General features: G+C 30.5%; 1 protein-coding gene across 20 annotated transcripts in view; it reads right to left on the minus strand.

Moving 5' to 3' along the window:
• The window catches only part of LOC143229086 (inversin-like), a 38,215-nt gene that overhangs the window by 8,612 nt on the left and 15,698 nt on the right, over nucleotides 1–13,905 (minus strand). For 4 of the 20 annotated variants that reach the window (XM_076460893.1, XM_076460891.1, XM_076460882.1 and 1 more), the window contains exons 2-6: nucleotides 11,315–11,469; nucleotides 8,204–8,322; nucleotides 7,428–7,649; nucleotides 4,276–4,390; nucleotides 397–602 (exon numbers count right to left, since the gene is read on the minus strand). In XM_076460893.1, coding sequence (XP_076317008.1) covers nucleotides 397–602; nucleotides 4,276–4,390; nucleotides 7,428–7,643 — 537 coding nt within the window. In that variant the 5' untranslated portion in view covers nucleotides 7,644–7,649; nucleotides 8,204–8,322; nucleotides 11,315–11,469. The other 16 variants (XM_076460892.1, XM_076460881.1, XM_076460900.1 and 13 more) reach the window with 10 other exon arrangements.

Consider the following 13,905-nt stretch of genomic DNA (forward strand, 5'->3'; position numbering starts at 1 on the left):
CCTGAAATATAGATTTGAATTAAAAACAAATTACCCCAGGTTCAAGTTTTTTCACTTATTTTTTTATGGAGTGTGTCTATTTTCTTTGTAGTATACATGTGGTAAATTGTATAACAACTAAATATGTGCAAAACTACATAAAAGTTTCAATGATTTACCTTTCTTGGCCCTACAGACTTCCATTGATACGGTTCTACTATTGTTTGCAGATTAAAAAAAATTGTATATAACAAGATACACTAGATTACATCACTTAAAAACAGCTACACATAACACTTAACACTGAAGTTTAGTAATTTCCATGTGTGACATAATTACACACAAAGGGTTAGATAGGTGAAAAAAGTTGAAACTTTGCATTTGGTTCTAATGTAAAAACCAAAACAAACAATTTACCTTAATTAAAACTTCTGTAATTTCTCCTAACCCCCATAATGCAGCATAGTGAAGAGCAATCTTTCCATACCGGTTGGGATTATTAACTTCAGCTTTTGCTCTCAAAAGTGCTCGGACTGTATCAGTGTTATTATGAACTAAGGCATTTTGAACACAAATGTGTAATGGTGTATTCACATTGTGGTCTTTCAGGTGGACATCTGCATCTAATAAGTGAAAATAAGAAGTGTTTAGTCATCTAAAATTAGGAATCTTCATACTATCTGCACAGCTTTTCAGACAGCAAATAAAATGTTGAAGGTTTACCGAGAATCAAAAATGTTTCTCAGTAATACCAATAACTGAATTTGCTTAACACAATATATATCATAAAAGGTAATTTATAGTTTCCACATCACAAAACTTAAACAGGCATGACAACATTAAAATCCAATTAACATGAAATATCAATAAAAAACAGAATTCACTATTAATGTAAAAACAGTTTGGAGAATTGATGTACACATCTAATAAAATAAATGAAACTGAACAAAATGATTTGCTCATCAGAAACATACTTTAAAAGTTTTGTTTTTAGAAAAATGTTTATATCTGAACAAAAAAACCAACTTCACATGCAAGAGTTATTAAAAAAACGTTTTGAAACAAACTGCTCACATACCTGAAGTAAATATCAAGACTTAAACATGAGCTCTGGGTTCACCATAATAAATATTCAAAAATCAATTATACTTAGAGCACAAAGAAAAAAACAATGCTATACAGTTGGAGAGTTAGGTTATTATGGTGAAGTAAATAAAACCAATTCGCAATTGTAAAGATACCAAATCTTTGTTCTTCTGCAATAATATAATTACCTCTAGAACTTTGTCTCCTTGATCCACTTAAGGAGGTACAAGTTTTTTTTTTTTAATACCCAAACTGTTTAGGAAATTCTTAATAGGATCTTTATCTACAAAAAGAAGAAGTAGGAGACTTGAAATATTAAAAGGCTATTATTTTGACTTCTATTGTTGACAAAAGGTTTATTTCCACAAGCATCAAAAGTAAAGGTTTAATAATTAATGCACACAGTTGCAAGTAATAGTTTTATTTTGACTGAAAAGCTATACAAACTGCCAGCTAGAAACAGAAACTGAACATATTGATACACAATAAGAAAATTTAGAGCATTTTTACTTATACAAAACTACTGAAACATATTTTGAACAAAATTTGTAAGTATAATCTCATGCAGTGTCATAATTTCAAATTTAAATTTTCATGGCATTAATATAAGTTGGTCTTACATAAACACAATTACACATGACTGAGCTTACAAAGTTCTATGACTAGCATGTCTTATACCTAATATATTATATGAGTGAGAATTTTGAATTAAGAATTTTTATCTCAATGATACTCTTCCTGAAACTAAAACAAAAAAAGTAAATAAATTTGTCTTGGCTGTGTCAAGGAATATAGAAGATTTACACTAAGTAGTTCTCTGCTTAAAAGAACACACATACCAAACCTTATAAATTACATTCAAAGTACTATTCTGACAATTTATTATATCATTTCAGCTTATATCTGTCAAGACAGTTTTAAATACTTGAAAATGCTTTTTCACTTCACAGTTCAATCAGTCTCTCTGTGTTTTATTAAAATTGATTTTTACTGTATTTTTATGCATGATGTAACATTATAACTGTTACAGCAAATTCTAAAAACTAGTAACATGAACTTCTGCATGTGACAGACACTCATAGCGTGAATATAATATATCAAATTTGTGATTTATGCATATAAAAGCCTGTGTCACATTTTGCAGCCATCTTGTATGTATGGTTTACAGTTACTCTCTTAACAGATGCTATTATTTGTTAAAGTATCGTTTTGTTTGATAAATATGAGGTTGTGCAAACATTAGTACTTTTTATTCATTTGAATATAATATTATGTTACATTTATTTTCACAGTGTACATTTTAACTAAAAGTTTACACTTCAGGATTTACAATTTTCTATTAAAATAATTTGATTTAAGTCAATGCTTTTGCTTATTCTTTTAGGGTTTCACCTAAACTAGAAACAACTTAAATTATTATTTTACACACACACACACACACAGAGAATAAGCTACTACCCACTATAATGTTTTATATTCTGTATGGTGATTTTTGCTATTCAAGGCTGCCAGAAAACATATCGTACTTTCATAAAATACAAGACAGTGTTTCCACAATTCTGACTGAACCAGCAGGATTACACAAACTCATTACTTCATACTTTTCTTGTATACATTTAAGATTTCTTGATTTTTTTTGAGTGGCTTATATACAAGTGAAAACAAGAATCAGCAATTTCTAGCTACAGAATTCGTGAATATGGTACTCTCCTTCACTCACCTATACAACAAGAGAAAGACCTATATTATCATCAATTACATTTAGGGTATAGATACCTGTACATCTAATACTTTTAAATTTTAATGTTATTATAAAGGCACTTGACACTTCTGTGAAAAATAAAGATTTTCAACAGGAATTTCAGTCAAAACAAAACTGGGTACATTGCTCCTGCTTCTTGCATTTACCTAGTATAATATTTCAAGTTTCCAAAATTCCCAAACTTTGGTGTCTTGATTTCTGCTGCGTGGGCAAGTGTCTTATGCAGCATATTCTAACTTTATCATCAACCGATTTATTCTCTTCACATTGCAACACAATATAAATGAAAATTCATCCATAACAAACGTATCATAAAGTCATCATACAGCTGATTCTTCCAAGTACATGCACACAAAACAAAACATATGGCTGAAGCAAGCCTATTTAATTGAGGGAATGTACACACATGTTGGAGAGAAAGCACCAGTTTTTTTTTCAGTTAATGAGAGTTACATAGTATGCACGCATATGTAGAAGAGAGAGAGAGAGAAAGAGCAAAAATAAAGGTTCCATGAAGTTTGTTAATCATTTTAACACATAACTGATCATGGATATAATGATTAAAATAAATTCTCACATAGAGAAGAAACAAATAATAGCCCTCTTTATCTCACATTACCAAAACCATCCAGTCTTTTCAAATTGAGACTCACTGGTCATCTTGTTTGACAAAAATTGGTAAATCAGCCACTTTGGCTTCAAATTGCAGACTGTCATGTTGAGGCCTCATAGCACATTACTTTCTGTACAAAAATGTATCTGTACACCATTTCCAGAGATGCCAACCATTACAATTTGAGCGTAATCATTACAATTTTAGGGTATAAATTACGACTATACGCTCATAAAGACAAATATTACGACTTATTGTGACTTCCAAATTATTATATATTATATAGGCCTATAGAGTAAAGTGATAAATTGTTCCCCCAGGGCTTGAAATGAGTGAAAAGAAAATTTCTAGTGAGATACAAATAAATTTTGATAATAAATAAAAGACATAGTGGAAATGGATACTTGCAATAATCATGTTTGTGCTTGAAGTCCATAACAAATAAACAATAGTTTGAGTGTAGTGCTTCTCTATACTGAGTACATGGGGGAATCCAAAATTATGTTATCAGTGCTTGTCAGCCAATCAGCGCTAATGTAGATGGGTATTTCTTGTTTCCTAAGAGGCATAGAAACACCAATGTGATCATTCACAAGATGGCAAAAAAAGAGGCCTCATTCACCAGATTGTCTTGTTTCTGGCAAATCTAAAATGACAAACTGTGAAAGGGCTGTCTACAATCATTACACTCATTTGAAATAGTTGGCACCTCTGCATTTGGTGTTTGTAGCTTTAAAGATGTGGTTGTGCATGAAGGATATACCCATACCCCCCCCCACAGAGAGAGAGAGACATATATAAAAAAGACAAATTAAACCAAAGATTAAACACATACTTGAAGCTATTAACATTTCCGTTAAGAAAGCTCTACCATGATAGGCTGCTTTATGAAGAGGTGTACATCCAAAGCTATCTGGTTTATTAACTTCTGCTCCTGCTTGCAAAAGAACCTAAGATGGAATAAATAACTGAAAATTAAAATTTAAGTAGATGCACTTCTTTGATTGTTAGTTTGAAAACATGACAAGAACAAAATACTGAAATTAAATAATGATTTTAAAATACGAAAAAAAATCCTCATGGCAAGAAATATAAGCCAAAATAAAAATAATTTGTAGGTATATTATTCTTATACTACTAACAAAATCACCATTTTACTTGATCATTAAGGAGTTTTCTCATCACATACATAAGCACACATGTACAAGATTCTAATTTAACTTATGAACTACAAAAATATGTCCATACTGCTAATGATATCACTTCAAGTTAAACATGGAATCATAATTCATGGACACTCTTACATTATTATGGAGAAATTCATTTTATATATTTTTTAAAATTAGAGAACTTTACTACCCTTGGTGTTTACATAAACTTCAAAAATAAGTTATAAATTTTGATTTCAGTTGAAATTCAATGCATTTCACATTAAATTCACAGCTTTAATAATAGTAAAATTTTTCGTGGAAGTATCAGAGTAAGTGTAATTTTTCAATCTTGACTTACAGAAACTTACTAGAATAACAAAGTATTAGATTGAGGAATAATTTGTGAGCATTTTTAAATAATTTCATTCAAGCATTACATGCAAGACTATACAATACTTCAATGCATGAACACATTACACCCAAAACATTTATTATGATACTTTATTTCATGTAATACCTAGGTATATAGTATGCATTGTTTTAAACGAAATTGCAAGAAATTAAATGCGAAAAGCAGATGGTGTCGAAAATGCTCGATTTTATACATTTGACAGTCCATTTAATGAGCTGAAAATGAAAGCAAAAATTAAAGACATATGAAAATCAAACACACCATCTATTAGAGCAAAAAATTATCTACCAAATGACATGAAATATTTTGCGAAAGCATTTCATTTATGAATATATTTTTTTAACTTGAAAAAACGCTCATGAATTATTCCTCAACCCAATATAACAATGAGATCTGTGACTTAAATGTTAAGTATTGTTTCTCATCTCACATGAAGACAGTTTTTTTTTATTACAAAAGCTCATTTGTTGATATCTGTACAGACATCCTGCCAGAATGTTTGTTTATTCCATTTGTGCAAATCTATGAGAGAGCTACCTTACCCACTAGCTATTCCTTTTTTGAAGTGACAGATTACAGAAAAGCAGTTTGCCAACACCTATCCACTTTCAACTCTTTAGCTACTTTTTCAGACTGTCTTTTTTGGAATGCATCAATGGCTTTAAACTGTAAAATACATGATTTGTTTTGGAGATAATGGAATCTCAGATCATGTATAGACGTGCTAAATTCTTGACCCTACAGTGCCATCATATTACCAGTTTTTCTGATAACCTTTCACAAATCTATGATTGAACCAAGACTACAAAAGTTTGATGCAAGTTCACACTCAAAGTAGTAGTGGTTAAATAGCAAGAATGATAGATTTTTAATTATAAGTTAGAAAATATGCAAGTCACTCAGTTGTTATGTCTGTAAATTTGTTAAGCCTTAAAAAGATATCCTGAAGGACTAATCTAATTAGCATAGTAAGTATTTAATAAGTTTTAAATTTAACAGTATTTTATTTTCACCAAAAACAAATATTTTCTTAATACAATATTATGGTATATAATTTCAACAAGGCATAACTTCACAAAATATATAAAAAAGAAATGTATTAATAACAGAAATAACGGAGATTACTACATGATTTTCTTATTAAAATAAAATGAATTTAAATAGGTACTTATCTCCAAAATAATAAAAGCCTTTTTCTTGTGAATTGCTTTCATCCTATCAACATGTAACTTATTTAAAACTGACTGTTCTCTCTTTCACCTTTTTTCTTGAGTTACTGTACATACATCAGGACATACATAAGCCTATTTTCTCACCATCAAAAGCTACCTTTGTTTACAGTCATGAGTACACAATACATTCCTCCTTAACAATCCCATAAGTAGGATTTTTGTTGTTGTACACAACATAAGGCCAAAGAGATAAATAAGCAAGTACTATAAAATAACTTATCTGCCTAAGGATTCCAAACTTGAAAAATCACAACACAATGTAAATAGAATTCCAAAGCTGAGTGAAAACAATACATATAGTTTCAAAACATTTGTACACACGCCAGGTATCTTCTAAAGGATACTATGATTGAGATGTACAAGACATTGCTAAGTGGTTAACTTGGCAAGATGTAACCTAAAATTTGCTTTTAAGGTTTTCAGGAGTATTACAGTAAAAACTGATAAATTGCATATCCAATTTTTCGGATCCAAGGAGCATGATATATACTACATGATTTAAATAACCTTTCCCGAGTTTTCCTGAAATATTCAGAAAGTACAAAATAAAAACAAAAAGCCTAGACTAAATATGAAAAACATTATTGACAAGGGAAATTAAGATCTGACAGGATAGGTAACACATTACCTAAAAAATGATGGCCATCTTTTCTCGTAGCCTAACTTTAGACAAGAAGGCATGAACTGGATGAAAATACAAGATCTTTGAAAAATAAAGAATATATAGCATCATATATACATATATTAAGAAATAAGTTATTTCTTAACTGTTTTTTACCTGATATAGGCAATAAACTTAAATATGCTTTGAAAAAGTAAAAGCATGACTGTCAACAAAAATCAATGTGGTTTATGGTTAGAAAGAAGGGCTTATTTACATTCTTCTGGTATGGGTGCTACAGGTCACATGAAAGAATGTAAATGTGCATGTTTTGCAATGCATCAAGGACATGTAGAATCTGAAGTCACCTGATTGCTGATAGTATGAAAACAATTCAAGGAAGAGAGGTTTTAGTATACAAGATGTTAAGTCTGCTTGATTTGAATTACACAATACAAAAGATCTATTTCATGCTGTTATTTTTTAAATTGAAAAATAAATATTAAAGAATATAGTGGTTACTTTGCAAGGTCCTAGAATAAATAAAATATTAGTAACCGAATATAAGCAAACACAAATATAGCACTTTACTTCTATTATTAATCTGTGGTTCAAGGACACAGCTTCACAGAGAGGCGTACTTCCATCTTTAATGCTAGGTAGCTCAGCACTTTGCCAAGGGTAATTCACATCAACATTTTTTTCTGTTAGACTCTGAACTGCTGCTACGTCATTTCTCATAACAGCTATGTGGAGTTCCCGAACTTCAGGAGGCATTACCAATAAACTTGATTTACTCGAACCCATTACAACCTATTCAATACAAATATTTTAACTTGAGACAAGCAAGCCTTGTATATTTTTTAGCATAAGTATGCAAAGGGTCAGTGGCATAAAACCTTTCCTATTTCAAATAGGATTTGATAAAACATTTTGAAAGTTAAAACATATTACTCACCTAAATGACAAGTCCACAAAAATAAAAACTTTGTAAAAAATGAAATTATAAAATTACAAGATATTCTTCTGCTTCATTACATATCAATGTGTTCAGATTACATATATCAACAGTGCAGAAGACATTTAGTACTTTAAAGTCACTTATAAAAAAAACTATATACACACATTATATGCACCTTTTCTTAGAGTTACAGCCCTTTACATTCTTGAAAAACATTGTCAAAGCATAAGTCTGAATCTCAAGCCCTAATTTTTAAAATCTTAAATAATATATATTTTCTACCTTTTCACTCCCAAATTAAAATGAATAATACAAAGGAAAACTGTCCAAACAATGAATAATTGTAATCACATACTTTACAATCTAATAATTATTTTATGAAGAAAGTAAAAAAAAAACAACAAACCTCCGAAACTCTCAAGCTTTTCTTCACAGCTTAAATAATTTGAACTAGGAATAGTATCACTGGTTCATTTCTGTATTCTTTCCTACATGATGATATTTATCCTGTGATGAGATGACAAACTATATCGAATAGTCCAATTTAGATCTCACCACTTTTGTACATGGCTATAATAAACTTCTTAAACTCCAATTGTTTATTGTATAGCACTAAGAACTCTCATTTTTAAACATTTCAACTTACTGATATCCTTCCTTCAGTACAGAAACCAAAAGTGCACAGTACTTCCGTTGAGACCTTATCAGTCTTGTATAAAACTACAATAGCCTTCTTGTTCTTAAATTCAAATATTTCTATAAATACAGAGTTATTTTCACCACAAACAACAGTTGCATGTAAACAATAACTGTTTAAGGGTTTTATGGACAATCACACAGGATTTTTTTTTTTTTTTTACAATATCAAGTATTCCAATCATAAAAGCTAATTTTCTTCAAATTGTCATACTTCAAGTGATAAAAATTACATTTCTTAATATGAAGTGTGAGGAAATCTTTTGGATAAGATAATTTTTGAGAGAATCAATTTTTTTCAGCTATTTCACTGTCGTAGCAATGTTGACTGCAATGTCACTGTTAATAGTTACCATGGTTTATTTATTTAAAAAAAACTTGAAATTAGCAGAAGCCAAGGAGCAAATGGCCTCCAAATATGTTGATAGGCCCATAAAAAGTGTCTACTAGGAAGCCTCCATCACCCCTTTCAGATCAAAAGCACCATTAAAATTTTGACTCCATACAAGTTAATATAAGTGTTTAACTATGCAAAACTTAAAACAAACCATGAATGAACTTTATCAAACTTATGAAACTTGTCAGTCACATACAGTCCACAAATGTTGTCACTATGAATGCCCATGTAATTAACGTTAGAATTTTTCTACACTAAAAACGTATTTCATATAGGTACCTCCACTCAGTAAACAGCTATTCTTGTTCAGTGCTGCCATCTATATACAAAAACATTTTTTACACTGGCCACAAGCTCTCCACATCTCCTCCCTTGGAATTGAAGTATTCTAAAGCATATTTCATGCAAATCATCATACATCTACTCTCCATCAAAAGAAATGCCACATGCTCTAACCATGCATGTGATTCTCTGTATTTCAGTCTATTGAACTATCACTTCAGCTTTGGCAGATGATGAAAGCACCAGTGTATCATGGGGAGGAAGTGTAAGGGAAGGTTATTTTAAATTTATTTTCAGTGTAGGGAAATTCTAACTTCTTATACAATATAAAATGAAATGACAACTTTAAATGCGTTATGATAAAAGATCCATAAGGTGCTGGTTGAATCATTCAAAATTTATTACCTCTTGGCTCAACAAAGATACTTTAATCAAATATGCTTCAAATCTCAGCACTTACACTGTTTTACATTAGACATTTTATAAAATCACAAAATATTAGCTTTTATTGTTGATAAAGATGTTTACACTTCCCTGTTAGTTACAGGTATATAATGGGTAGTCATTTAAAACAGTTGTTAATCTTCATGATTCTTGCTTTTCAGCCCTTTGCTTCTTTCTTGAAAAACTCAAAATATCTAATTTTTCTCATTCAGAAACAATTCAAGCAGTTAGTAATCAGATTTGTCAAAACACAACTTCACTGAAACTTTCTGTATCATGCGTAACAAGACACACATTAGTATGTCATGTAGCCAAAACACCCACACAACACACTGCACATTATTAACAGGTGTGATAGTTTAGCAATCTTTCTGTAGCTTAGACTGAGGTAATTCAAACTATCACATATTTTCAGTGGATGTGCTCTACTGGAACCTTACTTCACATAAAAATAAAGGCAATACATTAAGAACTACACAAGATATAAAACCTCCAGTTTTGATTGATTTTTTTTTGCACCAAAAATATAGAAATTTTATTTGATAGAATAATTAACATCTATGAGTTTTTGCCAAATTTGGTACACTGGTACATCTTTACAATCTACAATTAAGTGTCAAATTTGGTCTAAATCTAAGATAAATGTGTTAAGATAGTTAACAAAAAACACTCAATCCTGACCAAACATTTTGTGCACACACCTATGCATGAAGCCACATGAGTTTGATCTAAAATATTCACTTGAGCTTTACTTAAGAGTAAAAGTAAATTGTTTCTTGTCATCTGGATCAAAGACAGCCAATTCAAAGCAACAAAAGCAAATGCAGATAGATACATAAGTACTTGTTACATCAAGCAAACTAGATTAGCAGTTTCTAGCTCTAGTCTTCAAAAGAATCATATGGGTGTATGATTATTATTGATTATTCATTGTCGACTTTTAAGCAGAAATTTGCTAAATTTTGTGAAATTCTTCTAATTAAAGAGTATTTAGCATCACATGACATTGTCTTAAACAATCAGTGTAAATATTGGTGCTTGATACAGCTACACTGACTACATGTGAATGATGACATAAAACTTTAATCTACATTTTGTAGCATTACTATAAAGGAAGTTATTAACACTGTTTTAGAAAGTAAAAACTACCACCATATATTTTAAAAAATCTGGTTGTTTATGAAAAGTATAGGTGTGTTCCAGATAATAGGGCTGCAGTCTTAGAGCAAACATTGGTTATTATTATGTGCAATTTTCTTACTTGCTGTGGTTTGTTGAGATGTATTGACATGAAGTCACGATATCTAATCAAAATTATAGCCTTACGTGTGAAAAAAAGAGTATAGCCAAAAACAAAAAAAAACTGAGCATGTGACTTCAAGGAATAAAATAAAAACTGCCAGTGAAACTGATAGCTGCACTTAAGAGTATTGATAAAATTTTCACAGCAAATAAGTCATTTATCAACTAACAAGGCCATGTATCTTTTTAACCCACCATCATGCCCCAAGTTGAACAAAAACAAGGCCAGAGAGTAATACCAAGCTGCTCCATTTATGACGTGCAAAACCTAAGACTATTATGTCATACACTGTCAAATTGTTTCTAAATATTGAAAAAGCATGCAACAGCACATTAATTTTTATTAAAGCTATCTATGATGGATTCAGTTAACCTAACTAAATGAAACAACAATACCTGCTCAATCTGACAACTGCATCCCAAAAGAGACACCAATTTTTAGGTCTGATAAGTGTTGCTGCCTAATGAATAGCATTATTAGGATGCAATTTTCTTAGTCCCCTATTCATAGTGTCTACCAAGATTCTCCAGCAGAACAAGTCACTTTTCTTCTGAAATATCACAACAATTCTCAACAAGAATCACTTTGCAATTGTACATTAAACTCTCTTTACTGCAATTTTAGATATTTTATTTTAAAAATCTGCTTCACTGATAATAATAAATGTACATCACTAAAAAGGAAATAAGTACCATTTCTTCATTAGGGAGGCAATTTAGGAAAAAATTTATAAGGTTCTATTACTTTTTAAATTTTTGTGAGAGTCTACTTCATGACATTTTTCATTTTAGTGCAATATAAACCTCTTATTAACTTATTTCTTTAAAAAAACAAGTGGACACATGACTAAATAAATTGTAATGAAACTTTGTTAGGGACTTCCCCTTCTGATGTTGAAAAAAGCATTTGAAGTTTCATCCAATAACCTTGTATATAGTGAAAAGTTATTTATGCAGTCTGAAAATAAAATTAAATGGTATGATTTGGCTTTTTCATGAAATATGAGATTACAACAACAAAAGTTGAGAAATGTTGATATCTTTAGTTTCAATCCACCTAGTATCTGCTGATTTTTCTGTTAACTTCCACTGTACAGTACACTTTAATATGAGATATAGAATTGGTCCCTAAAACTGCATGTTTTGATGGGTCTAACTGGCTCCCTATAAAAACGTTAAGCACAAGTCTTGATCATTCTTACATGTGACAGTTCTTCAGTTACATTCATTGACACATGGAGCTCATGAGTATTTGTACATAGCCAGATTATTTTCTTAGATTAGAATTGTGTTGTGTGGCTTTTTAAAGTTAGGTTTTTACATGTTGTTCATGACTATTTGTGAAACTCAGTTTCACCAATACTGCTATCATACAGAGGATAAGGTATATTATATTAGCAAACTTTAAATATGTAAGTCATGTGACCACCACAACTGATATAAAGCTGTGGTGGAATATCATGTATCAGAACTACATTTTGACAATTTATAACATTTTATAGGTAGTGTCATACCACTGAAAACTAACTCATCAATTTGTGCTTAAAATAATTGCAAAAACAAAGGAAATCTGGATCAGCTTGGGGTACAGAGACTATCCTTAAAGAGATCTGCAAGAAGCCCTACCTTAGCCATGGTGAGCAAAGAATGGTGTCTTGTAACAATCAAGGCTTCATGAATACAAAGGTGAATGGCTAAGGCAATCCACATGCCCCAGGCAACAGTACACAAAATAACAAAGAAATAACTTATATTCTTCATCTGAAAAAGTGATACAAATGTGTTTGAAATCATATCCATTTAGCTACTGCACACCTTAAGCAACTGGAGAATGAAATGGGTGTTGACGTTACTTCATATGAAGACATACAAGTTACGTTACCAGATTCAGTGCCAACAGACTTGCGTGAGGTCAGACTGAAAACTGGTATCTTTATAACCCAGATATATTTTGGAAAACCTGCAGGAAGGTTTGGTGCGATTTGGATGTTTTATCCTTGCAAAAAAACCATTCACAATTAAAAGTAATTTGCAAGGCTATTATAAACATGCATGGTCATCATACACATTAAAACTGACATTGATAAAATGGACTGTAATAATGTGGTGAATCTTCAAAATTGTTTAATATATCATAATAAAACTCCATATTTGTTTTAAGATTTGAATACAACATAATGCAAAAAGCTGTGTATTGACAGCAACTAATTATTGAAAATCAGACTTAAGTTCATGTAGCTTAAAAAAATTTGAGTTTTTTGGCATTCATGATAATCAGGAAGTTAAGAAAAACAGTCTTTGGGGAATAGAGGAAACTTGTGAAAGCTTAAGTGCTTTGGTGTCAACATTCTTTTTCTTGGCTGGACAGTATAGCCACAGCTTTAACAGGGTTAAAAATAACTTATATGAAAAAGAAATGCCAAAACTAAATCTACCACTTTTCTATCAACTTCTATGAGAATGTTTCTGTGGCATATGTTTAATGATTTGGTGATAACATGCTTTGTTATTTTTTTATTCAGAAATCAATGAAACCTAAAGAGTATACTTATGAAAAATTTATCACTGCTATGAAAAGCCAACTTTATTTAATTCTGTATGTCAACATGTTCACACTTAAATCAGCTTGAACAACTGTATGTAATAACTGTACCGATTGGTGCACAGAATATGTATTGTGTAATGTGAATAATATAAATTATTGGAAAATTAGGTTTTGTATAAAGAAAGAACAACCTAAATGCCTATCACATGAGAGTAAATATATTTTTGCTTTGAAAAAAATGTTGAAAGTAACATTTTATTAATATATTTTGTAAAAATTAATAATAAGTGTATGTATAACAACAATGAAAAAACTTTAAAGATTTACAATCACCTGCATATGGCTGTGATATACTTGAATAAGATTACATATAATAAGAAACATTGTTAACTTAGCAAAAACAAAGGAAGACTTCTATAAGATGGGAAACCAGTGGGAAATC

This window comes from Tachypleus tridentatus, chromosome 10 (genome assembly GCF_004210375.1).
Source record: "Tachypleus tridentatus isolate NWPU-2018 chromosome 10, ASM421037v1, whole genome shotgun sequence".
In the NCBI taxonomy this organism is placed as follows: domain Eukaryota; kingdom Metazoa; phylum Arthropoda; class Merostomata; order Xiphosura; family Limulidae; genus Tachypleus; species Tachypleus tridentatus.